Raw genomic sequence first — 19,782 nt, 5'->3', positions numbered from 1 at the left:
TTATAAAAAGTGGTTTGCTAAGATTAGGATAATGAATTTTCAGTATGTTGAACTGGCATTGCCTGTGCGATGACCAAGTGATGGCTTAAAAATGTGGATCTGGAGCTCAGATTTGTGAGGAAGATAGCAGATATGGGGGTCATTAGTATATAGTAGTCGTTGAAACCTGAGCCGAAAGCTTATGGGTATGATAGAACATTTGCATTCATAATACCTTGATCTGTCTACCCTTTGCTAAGTATCTGACATATTTTAAATTTAGTGACTGTCATTGTGATACTACGTGCAATTAAAACAATATTATCTTCTAGGAATATAACTCAAAATATGTTGACTTGATTGAGGAACAACTCAATGAAGCACTTACTACTTACCGGAAGCCTGTTGATGGTGATAACTATGTTCGTCGGAGTAACCAAAGGTGTGTACCCAGTGCTAGTTCTCAGTTATCAGATTTAAAACCAGTTCATCATAAATTGTTTTTAACATTTCTGAGTTTTTGTACATTCTGTTTCTTACATGATATAGGAAGAATCTTAACGTGCAGCGTTAATTGCTCAAAAATTCAGTGGCATTCATAGCATGTTGAATATCCTTACTGATAACGCATTCAGATATACTCCATGCTGGCACCCCAGTATGTATCTCTAGCCCTAGATTCTCTTACCAGTACTTTGAGATCTGATAAACTGTTACAGGTTGAACATCACTTATCCAAAATGCTTGAGTCCAGAAATGTTTCACATTTCAGATTTTTTCAGATTTTGGAATATTTGCATATATATATAACGAGGTATCTTGGGAATGGTACCCAAGTCTAAACATGAAATTAATCTGTTTCATGTACAACTTATACACGTAGCCTAAACATAATTTTATGCAGTAAGTAATTTTGTGTGTGAAATAGTTTGCGTTAAATACTAATGTGTGGAATTTTCCACTTACAGTGTCATGTCAGCACTTAAAATGTTTTGGATTTTGAATCATTTTGGATTAGGGATGCTCAGCCTGTATTTTACCTGAGAAATCCTCATTCCTTCTTACTTTCATATTTTTATTTATGCTGGAGAGTTGTATCTAATTTTATTTATCAAATACTTATTAATATTCTTTTGTTCTGATTAGCATATTTAAATTATCCAGGAGATATAATAATCGTCTTTATTATACTAGATTACAGCGTCCTCATGTCTACCTGCCTATTCACCTTTATGGACAACTAGTACACCATAAAACAGGTTGCCATTTGTTGGAAGTACAGGTAAAAACATAATTCATTTATTTTAAGTAGCTACAATAGTAAAAAAACAAAATCTTAACATTGCTAAAATATTACCTTTGCAAAAAGTTCTCAGTAGCCTTAATATCAGTGGTGTAATTGCTTTTAAATTCATCTATTTTGTAATTGACTTAGGCATTCTATATTTACTAACCTGAGAAATATTAATGGCCTTGCAGTGCATTAACTGACTTGTGTATGACCTTTTGAATAACCAACTTGTTATGTAGAGTAAGCAGTCCAATGAAGGTCTGAGTTCTTTCCTTACAGTTTATTGGAGAAATTCAGATCTCCAAAAACTTACTGAAAAACTGAGTTTTTCTTCCACTCATTGGGAAATTAAACTGAACCTGATACAGATTAAGTTATCCTTGTTGAGCAGTAAATTGAAAGTTGCTGGTTGTGAGCACATTTTATTCTCATGTACTTCATGGAATGTAACAAGCATAGGCAAGCAGTTCTTTGAGTTATAATATGTACACCGCATTTATGGTTCTGAATATGTCATGCAACTGTTTTCAATAAATGTAACTTTTCTCTTATTTTAGAAATAGTTACAGGAATATTTGTTTATGAGACAGAATAATAGTTATTTAACAATTTAGTTCCTTTTTGTATCAGTGTTCATCTCAGGAGCACAAAGTTTTACATAAATGTACTCTCTAGTTTCGTGTGTTTTTATATTATGTCTGTGAAAACTATTAGGACAGGTATTTTCATATTAACATTTGAAAATTTCACTAAAAATTTAAATGATTTTCTCAGTGTTACTACTTACATAGTATGATAAAACCTAAGCACTAATTTACTTTCTGTTTTAAAGAATAAGTATGATTGTTTAGTAATACTAAGTGCCAAGTACTTTGGTAAGCACTGTATGTGCAATAATTTATTAAATCCTGAAACCTTATGATGCAAATGTTATTATCACTCTTCTAAATATTAGGAAATCAAAGGGTGGGGAGATGAAGTAACTTGCCCAAGGCCATGCAGTTAATAAGTGATAATTCTAGAATGTGAATTCAGAACCCCTGCCCTAATGCTGCTTCTCAAGAAATTTTACATAAAATTATTTAGAATTTTAAGTATGCAAAAATGACAAAAAGCAAACCTTATATAGGTTTTATGATGCAATAAGAAAATAAATACATAAATATTTTATTACTCATGCTATTTTTTTTATTTCTCCAGAATATTATTACAGAACTCTGTCGTAATGTTCGTACACCAGATTTGGATAAATGGGAAGAAATTAAAAAACTGAAAGCATCTCTTTGGGCCTTGGTTTGTAATAAACACTTCTGTAAGATCTTTGCAATTTTTAGATTTTTCAGGTTTTTTTTTTTTCATTTATACTAAATAGATAAATATTATTTTCTTTGGAACTTCTTCTTAGATTAATATTCAAGACTGGATTGTTCCTGCCAATTTAAGTATTATCTCTATGTTGAAGAATAGATGGTTGAACTATTAGTTTCGTGACTTTTGTTTTGTTGCTAAGACAACTAGAATTAATTCATGCCTAATGTTTTTTACTTGAGGAGGCTTTTCCATTTTTTTCTCTCTCAGAGATGAGGTTAAATTTGTTTCTTGGTAGCTTTCCAAATCTTTTGAAAGAGTTACTCTTGTAAATATATTTGATGTAAGTGATTTCTTTTCTTTCAGGGAAATATCGGCTCATCAAATTGGGGTCTCAATTTGCTACAGGAAGAAAACGTGATTCCAGATATACTAAAACTTGCAAAACAGTGTGAAGTTCTCTCCATCAGAGGGTAGGTCATTTAACTCAGAAATCTTTCTAATGTAGACATTGTTATTCACAAATGGATGTTAGGGAAAAGTATTTTATGATTAAGTGCAGTGCATAACTGTTAATCCACTGAAAGTTCTAATGATACAAGATTATTAACTGTATTAAGTTAAACATAAACGAACTCCTTGTTTACTATTATAATTTGATTTTTATTATGATATTGAAGTTTACCTTGTAGGTAACAGGTAAGGCATAGTGTTATACAGATATTCCAGTAGTCTAGTTGCCCAGCTGTTCCAGATTTATACTAGAAAAGCTAATATATATCTTTTTTGCTCATATTGCATTGTGTTCTTTTTATTTTGTTGTAATTACTATCTTTATTGGGAAGGTTTGCTTGTTTTTTATTGCTGCTAGTTTATTCCTAACTAGTTTTAATAAGTTTTTTTTTTTTTCCACAAACGAAACCATTTTGGTGGGTTTTAGAGAAAGTTCAAAGTACATATAGCAAATGAATCTGTGATTGCTTTAAGAAATCTCAGCTTGGAATTATAACTGTTTTTACTGCATCTTTTATATACAGGACCTGTGTATATGTACTTGGGCTCATAGCTAAAACCAAACAAGGCTGTGATATTCTAAAATGTCACAACTGGGATGCTGTGAGACATAGTCGCAAACATCTGTGGCCAGTGGTTCCAGATGATGTGGAACAACTCTGTAATGAACTTTCATCTATTCCAAGCACTCTAAGTTTGAACTCAGAGTCAACCAGCTCTAGACATAATAGTGAAAGTGAATCTGTGCCATCGAGTGAGTATCCTGACAGGTTCATTTAAAGTTAGCAAATGTTAATATTTATATTTGAATTTTAAAATTTAAATGTATTTGTTACATTCCTAATTTGCTTTTGTCTAAGATAATTTTTTGGCAATAATAGCCTCTTGGAGAATGTATATCTTTTCATAACACAGAGTATAATCACCAGCTTACATTGTTCTCTCTCCTTCTTAGTAGCTTTTGAGAATTCCTACAAAGTTATGTAATAAGCCATGTGCCAGAAGAACCAGTCCTCCTTTTTTCGGCAGAAAAGAAACAAATATAATAAGTATTTATTTATCTACCTTCTTTATTTAATCTTTTTACTCATTTTTCAGATACCGAGATTGTTGAGCCAGAATATATTTTTAACAGATATTACATTCACATCTTCATTTTTGAGAGAAGCACTAAATTTTAAAATAGTGAAATTGTTAATAGAGTAGCAAAAATAGTTATACATAAAATGATTTGTGGTTTTAAGTCCTGTGCTAAGTGGTGTTAGGTGTACAAAATTTAAGGCATGGTTCTTCCTTTTAAGAAGATAGTGTCAGATTTATCAGACTGTGTATTTCACCAAATCTGAGATGCCATGAATTATGAAATGTACCAATATTTTATGTACCACAAAAGAAGAAGAAAAAGTGCTGCCTGTTAAACTAGGATATACTACTATTGCAAGATGCGTTCTGACTTTAGAATCAGATTCTGTGTAAAAATAGAAGAGATTAAATGTGAAAAGTGTGCATCTTACAATTGACAAAATATAGAAATGGCAATGCAGTATGCAAGTTCACTTAGGATTTCCTTTTACTTTCTTTCAAAATATATTTGAAAGAGTTTATAATTATTCAACAGAGAAGTTAAAAATAAAAGAAAAATCCTATTAGATGTCATTAGGCACTCACTTGGGTTGCATCTTCTAGTAGAGTTGGGCAGTAAATTTAATGAGTTTCTTAGTATCTAAGGTAAAATGGGAAATAAACATAATTTAAACATGAATTTAAAATGTTCTCACTTGGTTCTCTGTAAGTATATTTTAAGATTGGGAATTCATTTCTTACAAGATGAATTTCTCCTGCCTATAGTAATTTAAAGATGAACTACCAGGAATCTGTAGTAACTGAGTAAGCATCCTTGGTCAAGTCCCCTTTTTCCCTTTAATTTCGTCATGAATATTCTCATAAATTACATAATTTTACTTTTATTCAAGTCCAAACTCTGGGTTTCAAGAAGGATATTTTCATGTAGCTGAATGGTTTAACCCTTTATTTTTAAATTTTTTCCTCTAGATGACTAAAAAAATATTTCCTGAAATGTGATGTCACTAGTAGTTACCATGAATTTGTTATTTTTTATGTGTTTTTATTAATTGATCCTTCAATCATAGGTATGTTCATATTGGAGGATGACCGGTTTGGCAGCAGCTCTACTAGTACATTTTTCCTTGATATCAACGAAGATACAGAGCCAGCATATTATGACCGATCTGGACCCATAAAGGATAAAAATTCGTTCCCTTTCTTTGCTTCTAGTAAACTTGTGAAGAATCGTATCTTAAATTCACTTACTTTGCCTAACAAAAAACATCGTAGTAGCAGTGATCCAAAAGGAGGAAAACTGTCATCTGAAAGTAAGACAAGCAACAGGCGAATCAGAACACTTACGGAGCCCAGCGTTGATTTTAATCATAGTGATGATTTTACACCCACATCCACTGCACAGAAAACATTACAATTAGAGACTTCATTTATGGGGAATAAGCACATTGAAGACACTGGTAGTACACCAAGCATTGGAGAAAATGACTTAAAATTCACCAAGAACTTTGGTGCAGAGAATCACAGAGAAAATACAAGCCGAGAGAGGTTAGTAGTAGAAAGTTCAACAAGCTCACATATGAAGATGCGTAGCCAAAGTTTTAATACAGACACTACAACAAGTGGCATAAGTTCAATGAGCTCAAGTCCTTCACGAGAGACAGTAGGTGTAGATGCTACAACTATGGACACAGACTGTGGAAGCATGAGTACTGTGGTAAGTACTAAAACTGTTAAGACAAGCCACTATTTGACGCCACAGTCTAACCATCTGTCTCTCTCCAAATCAAATTCGGTGTCCCTGGTGCCTCCAGGTTCTTCTCATACGCTTCCTAGAAGAGCACAGTCCCTTAAGGCACCCTCTATTGCTACAATTAAAAGTCTAGCAGATTGTAACTTTAGTTACACAAGCTCTAGAGATGCTTTTGGCTATGCTACACTGAAAAGACTACAGCAACAAAGAATGCATCCATCCTTATCTCACTCTGAAGCTTTGGCATCTCCAGCAAAAGATGTGCTATTTACTGATACCATCACCATGAAGGCCAACAGTTTTGAGTCCCGATTAACACCAAGCAGGTGAGCAAATACATGTTTAGAAGTGACCAACCCTGTCTCTACTAAAAATACAAAAAATTAGCCGGGCCTGGTGGCGGGTGCCTGTAGTCCCAGCGACTCGGGAGGCTGAGGCAGGAGAATGGCCGTGACCCTGGGAGGCGGAGCTTGCCGTGAGCCGAGATCGCACCACTGCACTCCAGCCTGGGCGACAGAGCAAGACTCCGTCTCAAAAAAAAAAAAGAAGTGACCAATAATGGTTGCATTTTAACAGATTTAAATACAAAACGTTAGCCAGGTTTTTTTAACACTACATAAGCCTCATAACTGACCTATTGTAATTGTTTACTATGGTAGGCTATAAGCTCCTTGTTACCCGATATGACTTGAAATAGATTCTTGCAGCTGCGAGGGGGGAAGAAAATCCTATAGGCCCTGAAAATAAACACACATGCTTTGCAAAGGACATACAAGTCACAAGCTTTTTTTTATTTATTTCTCGCTTCTGCAAGGATCGATTTTAAAAAGAAGCATGTCGGGGGAATCAGGAGCTTAAGACCTACAATAACAAACAACCTTTTCAGGTAGGTCAATTTAAGGCTCCACAAGTTGACCTCTTTATTATTTTTTTAAAAAGATAACTGAAAATTGCAGTCAAATTATTTTCACTTTAGGTAGCTCTGATTATTAAATAGGAACCTAATAAACACTAAATGAATTACTTGATCCTCATGACTCAGCAGGGATTTCTATACCACATTTAGATTATATCAAGCTAGTCAAAGTGAATAGTTTAGATTTTACTTTTAAAAGATACACATTATTTGTTGCAAAAAAGTTTTGTACCTATAATTTTTGTGATTGGACCAAATGCTTCTAAACAGCTTTCCTTAGTTTTAAATTATTCATTTACATTTATTTAAGTGGATTAATATATGTCAACTACTTATATGTCAACAATGTATGTTAGAATACTGTAGCACATATTAAGCACTCAATAAAAGTTAGCTATTATTTTTATCATCATTGGTTGTTATTTAATGTAATCCATCTAGCCCTTACATTATTCTTAATAACATTAAGCAGTTTTGTTTTAATAATACTTAACACATTTAATAGAGGGTTTCCTGGTAGCAGATGACAAATTATGTACCCTTGTAGGATTTAAGAAATGGTGCAGCAATGTCTCATCTATCTGGAACTCACTAGCTTTCACAGCCTTGTCCAGGACAAAGCCAGGGAAACTTCTCAACAGCTCACTGCAGTAAATCTATGCAGTAAAGTTCATGAATTTCAAAAATTCCTAAGCCTCAGTTACCTTATCTGGTGGAGATTGCACTAGATCAGTGGTTTTAAGCTTTTGTATTGTTGTTTTTTAAGCAGAGAAATTCCTTTTCCACATAAAGATTTATATGGAAACCCAATAGGTAGAACAGATAAAAAGGGAGCTATACTGGTTGAAATAGGAATTGGGAAGGGGAATTATCCAATAATTGTTTTCCTCCCACTCCAGTAATCTTTGAAGAGTTTTATGGAATCAAAGAAATGTAACAGATTACAGTTTGAAAGACTGTTTTTTGGGGTGAAAATTAGGAGCTTGGTTTTTGCTATGATAATCTTAATAGCTACTATTTAGAAAGCGTTTATTTTGTGTGTTTTACAAAATAATTCTTTGATTTAATATTAGGCTTTGATTTAATATTAGGCTGCATTCATACATTTTAAAGACTTGGTTTTCCAAATAAAAATATCTTCATATAAATGTATATAAATGTGGAACCTTGCATAGTGCCTTGTATGTATACAGCAGATGCCAAGTAAATATTTTAGCGTGTCTGTTGCATAAGAATCTGTATGAGAAAGATGTATCTTATGGAAATATCAGTGTATCATATTTGTTATGGAATCTCTAGTAGTAAGGAGTATGTTGTGGAAATATCAGTACATTGTGGAAATATCAGTGCTTTATACCAGGATATCTCTTGTCATAAATGACCATTTTTCTCTTGTGTCTGTCTTGTGTGCTACATAAATCTTATGTTGATAATGAAGGCATTAAGGTAATTATCACACAAATAATGATATATAATTGATCTTATTTTTTACAAATGTAATATTAAATAGAGTTAATACACATATCCTTAATTACATAAATGCCAAATCTAGTAGTCTCAAGTGATTATGAAGATAGTCCTTGGACCATGCTCTTGACTACTGAGGTCAGTTTCTTTTCTTACTTCTAGATGTTGAAAGTTACTCTAATTGCTCACCTTTTCACCTTTACCTGAGCGACCGTAACAATTGTTTTTGGTAACAGTCAACATTACTGATGACCTTTTACATAGCAGTCTATAACAGCTAATATTTTAAAGTGTTTATGTGTTCCCAGTAAACAAGATGACACTGCTTAATACATGACTAGCTGCTTGTCTTTTATGAAGGTAGGAATATATGTTATTTCTTCATATGATTAAAATAACAGGTCAAGAAACTAATACAAGTGGTTTTTTTTATGGTTTTATAGGTTCATGAAAGCCTTAAGTTATGCATCATTGGATAAAGAAGATTTATTGAGTCCTATTAATCAAAATACCCTGCAACGATCCTCCTCAGTGCGGTCCATGGTGTCCAGTGCCACATACGGGGGTTCAGATGATTACATCGGTCTTGCTCTCCCGGTGGATATAAATGATATATTCCAGGTATCATCATACATTTTATTGTTTTCCTATGAGTTGGTTTCCTGTTTTTTCATGTTCTATAACTGCTTACTAGAAGTCATAATTTAGAGTGGTCACTAGTTTGGGGCAGCATGATTTTTAAGACTGTTTTGTTTAAAGAAACTTAAAGATTAAAATTATTTTACCTTTTTCAACTACTCTGTACTCTTTTATTTAGTCCTTAGAACATTATCCTTCCCTCTCTTTCCATATTAAATCAGTATCTCATTTGATTACTTTATCCATAGAAATTTATGTAGAAATTTGTGAAATTTCTAACTTTTTTTTTAGTCACTTTTAACTTATACTTCATTTTAAAATCCTCCTTCCTATTTATCCCATGAAAGGTAGCCACATGTGGTACCCAGTAATTTAAGGTGACCCTAATCCCAGGAGATGCCCACAGATCTCTAGAAGGTATATAGTACTAAAGAACACATTTTCTTAGAAGTTTAAAGACATTTTAGATAAACACTAAAATAATTATTTTAATGTCCATTTACTCACTAAGAATATAATAAAGACTTTTTGGGTTACTTTGTTAAATTTTGGTAGTTGAACCTTCAGTAAATTTGATTATAGGTTCATATGCTATATCTATTTTAATTGTATTTTGTTTAATTTTGCTGATTTTCATAAAGTGGGCTTATTTTTATAGCAGGACTTACCATGGTTTATATCTTTTTTAGGTAAAGGATATTCCCTATTTTCAGACAAAAAACATACCGCCACATGATGATCGAGGTGCAAGAGCATTTGCCCATGATGCAGGAGGTAATGCATTGTGCTTTGTACTTGTGAGATGCCTCTTTATATTCAAAAGAAAACTCTTAGTTCTTTCTAGTAGGATAACACTAAAAATTTAGGAAGACTCTCTTTTGGATCAACTTTAAAATTATACCAAAACAATTGTTAAAGTCAGCTTAAAATTAAACCACATTTGTGTGTGTGTGTGAGGGACTTAACATTGTTTTCAGTGAAGTACTCAACCTTTTAAGGAAATAAAAACCAAATTAGTTGTTTCTGGTTTTTAAAAGTAGCACATGAACAATGTGTAACACAAATCCTCATAGATCCAGGAAATAGCTGTTTGTTTAGAGTAAGGAGAGATAGAAATGTACTTATAAAATACACGATCTTTGTTATGAACTGTTATATTTTAATATGTAAATATAAGCCACAGGTTTTATAGCTTTATGATTTTGATGACTTTTTAAACAGATGCCTCTTTATACTTAGAATTATTACATATCTTTAGGCAAATATTGAAGATAGTTGAAATGATGCATTATATAATCTCAGTTTTTCCATTTTGTATTTAAAACTCTATATTAAAATAACAAACATCTGCTGGCTTTCCTTATTTTTATAATTTAAGGCAAATTATTCTTTTTTTCTTTCCAGTTAGATTTTTAGTCATAAAATGTGCTTTAGCTTTTTTAAAAATTTCACATAATTTAAGGTACCTTGAAAAGTACTATCTTTATTGGATTATGTTTTATATCTACTTATGCACAGGTCTTCCGTCTGGAACTGGAGGTCTTGTAAAAAATTCTTTTCACTTGCTACGACAGCAGATGAGTCTTACGGAAATAATGAATTCAATCCATTCAGATGCCTCTCTGTTTTTAGAAAGTACAGAAGACACTGGACTACAGGAACATACAGATGATAACTGCCTTTATTGTGTCTGTATTGAAATTCTGGGTTTCCAGCCCAGCAACCAACTAAGTGCAATATGTAGTCATTCAGGTAAGTGATCATGTCCTTTGAGGTAAATCCACTTGAATTTGAATCTGACTTGTGGCTTTAGCCACAAGTCATCTCCCAGCCCTATTAATCATATATACCCTCTTGCTCCATTCTCACTATCTCAGCCTTAGTTCAGTCACTTAGCTTCTCCCTATTGGAGTTGTTAGTATTTTAGCCTCTAATTTTGGTCTCTTCCAATTCATCTTTCATACTATATCCTGGAATTAATCTGTGTGCAATTCTTTAATGGCTATTCATTCTTAACACACAAGACACTGTGTCATCTGTCTAGTGGTCTTTTTCACCTTCCTCCTTTCCTGCAGTTGACGTATCTTTACTAACTGACCTGAAGTTTTTGAACAAATTTTTAGGCATGAAAAACATATTTTCCCTGCTGTCCTCTCTTTGCTCTTTACCCTGCCTACACATACGTGGTCTATTTGGCAAGTCCACCTCATCCTACATATCAGCATTATTTGGCCTGTGAAGCCTTCTCTGACTCTCTGAGGCAGGTGTTGACACTCCTTCCTGTTTCCTCTCATTGCCCTTTGCACATAGATCTCTTATGACAATTATGACTATTACAACTTGGTTATTTTTGTCCTTCCACTCAGTTAAGTTCAGTTAGGGTATGGTCTGTCAGTCTTTACATTTTTATATTTCTGATACCTATGTATGTACTGCTTTGTACAGCAGGCCCATAATATGTATTTGGTAAGTAAATAAAGTAGACATACATTGAGCTTTTTTTTTTTTTAATCAACAAGTGACATATATTAGCAATTTTAAATAAGTATATGTGTGTTTAAAGTATTACCTTTTCTTGGTGAATATCACTTAACCACCTTCAGAAAAACCTGGTGATGACTAAAGTTCTCTGGTTTACTTTTCCAAATTTCTTTTTGGTATTCTAATTCAGAGTTTCCCAGCAGGTGAGTTGCAGCACATTGATATGCCAAATTATGTTATGCTGAGATGCTGATGCTCTCATGGTTCCAGGTCACAGTGGGGCCTGAGTCTGACAGATCCCTGGAGTAGGCCTTTTCCACTGTGAACAGCCCTGTCCGGGCCCTTTTCATGCTATAATCATTTTCTATGAGGAAAAAAGTTTTGGAGTGTTTGGTGTATTGCATACAATTAGAGAAGATGTTATTTTATATTCTTTCATTTCAGTGTGCAATGTAAGCACAGGAATTAAGCCGTTATGGTGCTTTAATTGAAATAATTATTTTTTTTCTTCAGACTTTCAAGATATTCCATATTCTGATTGGTGTGAGCAGACCATCCATAATCCCTTAGAAGTGGTTCCCTCTAAGTTTTCGGGGATTTCTGGATGCAGTGATGGGGTGTCTCAAGAAGGCTCAGCTAGCAGCACCAAAAGCACGGAATTGTTACTAGGTGAGTCTTCGGATTCAGATCCAGTCATTATTAGTAAAACTGTTATTAGTTGGTTTTGTTTTTCGTAAATACTGTAAATTAAAGTTGTCTCAAAACAATAATACGTCCATTTTAGTGAAGCAATTTAACACTGTTAAATATTGCACCTATATCACCCACTGATATAGAGCCTCTTAGCTATCTACTTTTATTAGAGTTTTGCTCCCAAAATGATAGGCAGATCATGTGTAATTGATCTCAGTTCTAGGTCTTTAGGTGAAGTTTAAAAATAAATTTCATGATTTTTAATCATTTTTGTTGTGATATAGATAATATTTAACTTCTCCCTGAAATCTTTTAGGTGTTAAAACAATTCCAGATGATACACCAATGTGCCGTATACTCCTTCGCAAAGAAGTTCTAAGATTAGTCATTAATTTGAGTAGTTCAGTTTCAACTAAATGTCATGAGACTGGGCTTTTAACGTGAGTAAACTATGTGCATAAGTATTATTTGTTTATTCTGTTTTTTAAGTTGAGAAAAGATTCTTGAAATACTTCAAAAGTTAGGCTAGTTAACTTACATCAGTAGTTCATCAGTAGTTCTAAACTGCATTGCATACCTGTGTGAGGCTAGATTTTCTTTAATACTTCAACCAAAACAACATATGGCAACAGATCGAATGCAGAAGCGAGTATGAGAATCCAGCTATCTTCTATTAAGCCTCCCTTTTGAAGAGATCTGCAAAAAATGTAAAATAATGCCACTCTTCTCACTTTTTTACTTTTGGAAAATACAGTTATTTTTATTAAAATATGTTATTTATGTTAACATGTAGTGGATTTATTTTTAAAATAATTCATGTTAGGAAATTCTCTCAGTTTTAACTTCTAATATAGTAGTTAATGGTCACTGTAACCCACACAAAAATAAGCTTTTTTGGGTACTCAGTAATTTTTAAGAAAGTCCTGAGACCAAAAAGTTTGAGGAGAGTGGGCTTACATGTAACAAGTCATAATTTCTTGTAACAAGTCATAATTTCTTGGTTTAATTTTTTTCTTATTATTTAAAGCAGTGATTCTCAAAAGGAATGCACCTCAGGGTCTCCTGTAGGGCTTTTTTTTTTTTTTTTAAGACAGTCTTGCTCTGTTGCCCACGCTGGAGTGCAGTGGGGCACAATCTTGGCTTACTGCAACCTCCGCCTCCCAGGTTCAAGCGATCCTCCTGCCTCAGCCTTGCGAGTAACTGAGATTACAAGTGTGCGCCACCACACCCAGCTAATTTTTGTATTTTTAGTAGAAACATAGTTTCGCCATGTTAGCCAGGCTGGTCTCAAACTCCTGACCTCAGGTGATCCACCTGCCTCAGCCTCCCAAAGTGCTGGGATAACAGGCAGGAGCCACCATGCCCGGCCAGCTGTAGGGCTTTTTTAAAGAGTGATATAGGTATTGGGGTCCCACATAGGTATCAGGGTCCCACAGCAGACCTCTAGGCCAGGAGCTCTGGGAGTGGGCCCTTAACTGGTCGCCCACCCAACCCACAGCTGATTCTGAGGTGCTCTCCTAGCTAAAAGCTGTTATTTGAAGTATCTGAAGAAATAGCCTGGTCAGGGATGTTAACAACTTAACTTTAAAGATGTATTTCTATTTTAAAAGTTAATTTTGAACATATTTTAATCATCCTAGGCTGATAAATACATTTTGCAGTTTCTCACGCCAATGAAAAAGAATGCTTCAACTTTACGAGAAGTATTCAGGTTTTGATAATCTTTTTTTTTTTTTTAAACCCAAACTCAGAATATCTAAGTGTGTGAGAGGAATATTTAATATTTTATATTCTCAAGTCATCACCCCAAGTATGCTGTCTAATCCATATCTGTAGGGAAATATATTTTTAAAGTAAGTGATACCTTGGAGGAAAAATAGATACATCATGATTACAGTTTTCATCACACCATAATCTTTTATTTTAGAATTAAGGAGAAGTATCCTCAAACATTTGATGACATATGCCTTTACTCTGAGGTTTCCCACTTGCTGTCACACTGCACATTCAGACTTCCGTGTCGGAGGTTCATACAAGAATTATTTCAAGATGTACAGTTTCTACAAGTAAGTATGATTAGTACTTCTCAAATTTATCTTTCAAGAATAATTCAGTGTTTGAATTGAATTAAAATACACATTATAGTTGGGTGTGGTGACTCATGCCTACAATCCCAGCACTTTGTGGGGTCAATGCGGGAGAATTGCTTGAGCCCAGGAGTTCAAGACCAGCCTGGGCAACATAGTGAGACTGAGTCACTACAATTTTTTTTTTTTTTAATTAGCCAAGGGTGGTGGCATGTGCCTGTATTCCCAGCTACTTGGGAGGCTGAGGTGGGTGGATCATTTGAGTCCAGGAGTCAGAGGTTGCAGTGAGCAAAGATGGCAACACTGCACTCCATCCTGGGAAGACTGAGCAAGACCCTGTCTCAAAAAAAATTATATATTTATATAAACATATATTTTTATAAAAGTCATTAATGATACACTATTTTTTCCCTAGATGCATGAAGAAGCAGAGGCTGTGTTGGCAACACCACCAAAGCAACCTATAGTTGATACATCTGCTGAATCCTGACCTCATATTTATGATGGATATAGATATATACTATATATATTCATATTTGTGGATTTCCTAAAAGCCTCAGAAAATACAACTGACTAGGCAGCAAAGACAGGAGTATCTTCTGTACACTGTTCCGCAGTTACTGGTACATGAACAGTTGGAACTGCTGACTTTCCTAACCAAAACAACTTCCTTCTCTCCTTTGTTGAGCCTTTTGAGGGGTTCATGATTCATTACCACAGTTTTAAGAGTTTTAGTTACCATTGTAGCAAGAGCCAAGCACTGAATACCTACATAGGTTTTCTATTTTTTTCATTTTAAAAACATAATGACAGTGGAACAATAATGGGATATGCAGAAGCACCCTTCACAAGTTATTTCTGAATTATTTTTAGGGTAAATACACAGATGCCTTGTTTGTTAACTAATTTGTGGAAAGCAGGAATCAGTGTCTCTAAGGCTGCATCCTGTTACCACAATGGGGTGTGCTATAACTGCTGGTATTAGAGAGGGAACTTTGGCCCTTTCACATTTTTCTTAATGTTTGTAACACTACTTCAGAGGTTTATAACCTCAAAGCAAAAGAAGAGCCTCAACAACCTGGGACGTATAAGTTATTTTTATGTTACTAGACTTGCATAAAGATTCTTGTTTTCCAACTCTTCATTTTGTTGCAATGTGTTATTACAGGATATATGAACCAATTAAGGTTTTTCACTACAGTTCTTGAATAAAATTTAAAAATCATTTTTTATTTTAATTAAAAATATTTCCCATTTATAGAGTGCATATATTTGCAATGGACTTCCACTTTCATCAACTTTCCATCTCATCGCTTTAAACAGGAACTTGAACAAGCACTGTTAGTTTAGACCTAAAGGATAGGAAAGCATTAAATACTACTTTGGATCTCCTGAGGAAAAGATAAGTTTGCTTGCAATTTACACATTCCATGGAGGAAAGAAGAGCCATATTTCCTTTAAAAAAATCATTAATAAAGCTTGTTATTAAGAAAAATTGTAGTGAAAAGCCTTAAGTACCAAATTTTAAAGCAGCAGTAACTTAATTTTTATATCAGTGTTTTTGTTTTGCACAAACTAAATGCAGTGATAGGTGGGTTTATGAGTATATTAATTGCCTTTTTCCATTTGTGAAGTTAAGTTGATGAGGGCAAGGTTTTTGTTTGTTTAATTTGTATATGTCTAAAGATATTTGGAAATTTTTACAGGATTTAAACATATATGCAAATTTGTATATAAAAATAGCATGGCCATCATCATTTGAATGCTTGTAAATGAAAGGATTATCTTTTTTGAGATCTATATATAAATAGAAATAGAAAATCCAGCTGGACTGATTAGGATTCTTTTTTAATTCATTTGTGTATAACATTTTTATTACAATTACACATCAGTTTTGACACAGTCATAGCAACATTAATATTTTCCCATGATGCAGATCCTTTTTGTAATGGGCTTGTTCTTTGAGATCTCTGTAAAGAACCCTGTGAACTAGAAAACATAACTCACAGAGATACTTTTTTAAAAAATTTATTTACTGGCACTGAAAGTTCCAGTTGGGATGAAGCATTTCGTCTCACTACATAACACCTCTTTGACTGCACTTCAGTGAATTGTTCTTATGTGCACTGTGTAGCAACTTACATTATAACAAAGCAGATAAGGGCTGTAAGCTGCTGCTTATGTTGAAAAGTGGTTCTTCAGATTTCCTCTCATAAAATCCAATTGAAGATAATTTTTTTATATTTTATCACTGAACCCAAGTGTTTATTTAAATGTCGACAGTACTTCTAAGAACGTTGCCTGTCATCGTGGTCTTTGGTCTTGGATAACTAAACTGCCTTTCCAGAGAACCAAATGTCAGTTACTAGACCAAATAGTGGTTAAAACCTCCAAAGGAAGTAATGTAGTAATCTTATTCATAATGGGATTAACATATTTTAGACATTCGTTTTAAACACTACCTCAGTTAATATAGAGTATAAAATCTGTGGTTTAATCCCTCAAAAGTTAACAGTGATTTTTTTTTTTTTTGTCTTACACACATACCCCCTCCCCCACCATCACTATCCCTGTACCCCCACCTTGGTCATCTATCCTGAAAGAAGGCTTAGTTAGTATTGGCCTGAATGTTTTGTGGGGTTTTTTTACTGTTACTTTGAAAAATATGTATGTATACATTATCATATTTGCCTATATCACTTACTTTGGGGAGATACTCAGAGCTTTGTGGTTATCAGTATACTTAAAAAAAAAAAAAGTCTATGCTTAAATTTATAGTGCTATTTGGTTTCTCCATGATTTCACTGACAGGTCTAATACATTTTCTTTGAGTACTTGTTTGTAAAAAGTAGACTTTATGGTGAAAAATACATGCAGTGCCAAGTGATTAACTTAGGTGTTTAAAAATATTATAGCAGAAGAGGTTAGGAATGATATCAGCAGTAATAGAAATAATTGAGAAAATCATCTATAAATAATAGATATTACAGACTATAGAATACCAAAATAATGTCAATACTGTAGTTTTTAAAGATTTTAGGATTAATCTTAGTCCATATAAATTTGTACTATTGGTAATTATTGAATAATTTGGAGGAATTTGGGCAGTTGTGCTGGTTGTAAACTGTGAATTTCTAATCGTAAAGTGAATTGTTATTTCTAATTGAACTTTTTTTCAAGAACAGATTTCAGCCTCACATACTAAGTAAATACTGATAAATAAGGAAATTAGAAATTTAGTATTCATAATTAAATATGCTCTAAAATTTATTATACTTTTATTTCCTGTTTATTCTTAGGTAGATTGGAGGGGGGAAACAGTCTGTTCTCCCTAATTAAAATTTTTCTAATAACAATTAGCAAAATAAGGACATTCTATATGACAGTGACATTAAAAGAGGCTCTTTGGAAGTATATACATTATTATAATGTAATAATGTGTACAAGTCCTTTGAAATGACAACTTTAATGGGTTTTAGCTCTTTTATCTAGAGCTTGAGATAATTAAAGCTGAGTTTTTCAGGGCATATCTATCACAACGGCAAAGTGTTCAACAGTGGGATATCAATGCTTATTTAGATTTTCCTACTGCTATTTATATAAAATGTTATTTCATTCCGTTCAGAGGATGCCTTTTATCCCCACATTAAAGCACAGATCATTAAGCAATAAAAACCAAATTGTCTGTCATTCAAATTATAACTGCAGTTATTTTTGCATGGTAAGAGTGAGGTGCTAATTTTGTGTGAGATGAACTTTGTAAACTACTTTGGGAAATGTTCTTTGGACGTAAGATTTTTTCCCCTTTAGTCTTATGTTTCCAGTTTTGTCTCAGATTCACAATCCATTAAAACATGGGAAAAAAGAAAAGGTAAAATTGAGAGACTTTTATTAGAAGAGCTGTTTGGAATGAACCAACATTTCAGATTTTCCAAAACATAAGTTAGGAAAAGTCTCCATTGTCTCTGCATTAACAAAATACACTGTTACTATCTTAATCTCAAAAGTGTCATTACAGTGAGAATCTCATGTAAAAGCATACCAGTGAAATTAATAGCAGTGCTTATCAAAGAACACAAATCTGTGAGAATCTTTCTAGGAGCATTGTTTTTTTCTTTCAGTTCCAAGTTCCAGGGTATTTTTCATTCCTAGTAGGTTTATATGACTCACAGAATGTGGACTTTTTTCCTGTTTGAAGTATTTTTGTAATGTAATATCGGATAGCTACACCACAGCATGCATAAATTGCACATTTTGTTTTACTTACTTTATAGAATATTTAATTTCAAAAATATAATTTATGCCAAAAAAAGCATACCTTTCAATTTTGCTACTTGGTTGATTTAGCACAAAATGCAAAGTCTTGGGGCAGAGAGGGGGAGTGAAAAAAAATTTGTAGGTAATTGTTACAAAAATGCCTGTCAGAAACCCTAAAGCTGCATTGTAAAACAAATGGTGTAAATTAGTTTTGAAAAGTGGTAAGGAATTGTGAAAAAAGTGTCAGACTTAATGCTCTCTAACCACATGATTTTCTTCTTTTTTATTTAGTAATACGCTGCTACATATTTGGAGGTTCTGGTGTTTGTAGGTCACTGAACAGACATTGAAATCTGATTTATATTGTATAACTGTAACATAGAAAGAAAAAGTATTTATATTTTTTCTGTAAGAATATTTCATTGAGTTGTGTATAATTTAAATAAGATTTGTCCCCAAATGGTTTTGCTCATCTTGATTTTTTTTGTTGTGATTCTCTTGTTTTTGTATAATGTGTACAGTTTATGTCAAGGGCATTAAAAGCCTCCTGAAGCATAATCTTATCAAAGGGATACATTGTTAATAAAATGTACTTAAAATTCTTAAACTTTGTCATTGTTTTATTTGAAATATTAAAATAATCAGTGGTCATATGGCCTTGATTTGAGTCCTGTAATGCTGATGCTGACACATGTGACTCCAAGCAAAAGTGACTTTTAGGTACCACAGACATGTAGAGTGGCTGTTACAATATTTTAAAGTAATATTCTTCTTAAACACTTCATAATTAAACATCTTTGTAGTTTTTTAAAATATCTATAGGGATTTGGAAAATAGGTCTTTAGATCAGCTCTGAATTTTTTGAGGAAATAATGTACAATATGAGTGATGATGGTATGACAATGGTGACATCTCTGTGGAAGGTATTTGATGTCTCACACATAAACTGCCCTGATTGAATAAGCTTACCTACAGCCACCTACTGGCAAAAGAGAATACCACAGAAATTACGAATTCTAGAGGATAAAGTTGAGTGTCAAAGTTAGGGTCTGTTAATAAAATATGGTAAAATATATATCTCACTTCAAGAAACATTTTGGACAGTTTGGCAAATTTCTGTACATTTTTCCCAATGTCTTCCACTGTATATGTCATTGAAAATATAGTTGGCCCCAAAATAAACTAAAAAGCATACTTACAAATTCATCATGCCGCTGATCTTTTAAAAAAGTCCTAATGCAGCGGAACTTGGAAAACACTGTTTCATTTTTAAAACTCTTTAGTATATAAAATACTCAAAAATACAGTACTAGTTCGG

General features: G+C 33.3%; 1 protein-coding gene across 3 annotated transcripts in view; it reads left to right on the top strand.

Moving 5' to 3' along the window:
• Positions 1–19,071, top strand: part of RICTOR (RPTOR independent companion of MTOR complex 2) — a 129,101-nt gene extending 110,030 nt beyond the window's left edge. The window contains exons 26-39 of one of the 3 annotated variants that reach the window (XM_025388456.1): positions 312–421; positions 1,174–1,261; positions 2,471–2,563; positions 2,945–3,051; positions 3,616–3,845; positions 5,242–6,250; positions 6,739–6,810; positions 8,751–8,928; positions 9,636–9,720; positions 10,465–10,698; positions 11,941–12,096; positions 12,437–12,560; positions 14,048–14,186; positions 14,623–19,071. In XM_025388456.1, coding sequence (XP_025244241.1) covers positions 312–421; positions 1,174–1,261; positions 2,471–2,563; positions 2,945–3,051; positions 3,616–3,845; positions 5,242–6,250; positions 6,739–6,810; positions 8,751–8,928; positions 9,636–9,720; positions 10,465–10,698; positions 11,941–12,096; positions 12,437–12,560; positions 14,048–14,186; positions 14,623–14,697 — 2,700 coding nt within the window. In that variant the 3' untranslated portion in view covers positions 14,698–19,071. The remainder of the gene's footprint in view (positions 1–311; positions 422–1,173; positions 1,262–2,470; positions 2,564–2,944; positions 3,052–3,615; positions 3,846–5,241; positions 6,251–6,738; positions 6,811–8,750; positions 8,929–9,635; positions 9,721–10,464; positions 10,699–11,940; positions 12,097–12,436; positions 12,561–14,047; positions 14,187–14,622) is intronic. The other 2 variants (XM_025388458.1, XM_025388457.1) reach the window with 2 other exon arrangements.
• The last annotated feature ends 711 nt before the right edge of the window (positions 19,072–19,782 follow it).

Source organism: Theropithecus gelada, chromosome 6 (genome assembly GCF_003255815.1).
Source record: "Theropithecus gelada isolate Dixy chromosome 6, Tgel_1.0, whole genome shotgun sequence".
Taxonomy (NCBI): Eukaryota; Metazoa; Chordata; class Mammalia; order Primates; family Cercopithecidae; genus Theropithecus; species Theropithecus gelada.
This window is presented reverse-complemented; position numbering and strand designations above follow the sequence as displayed.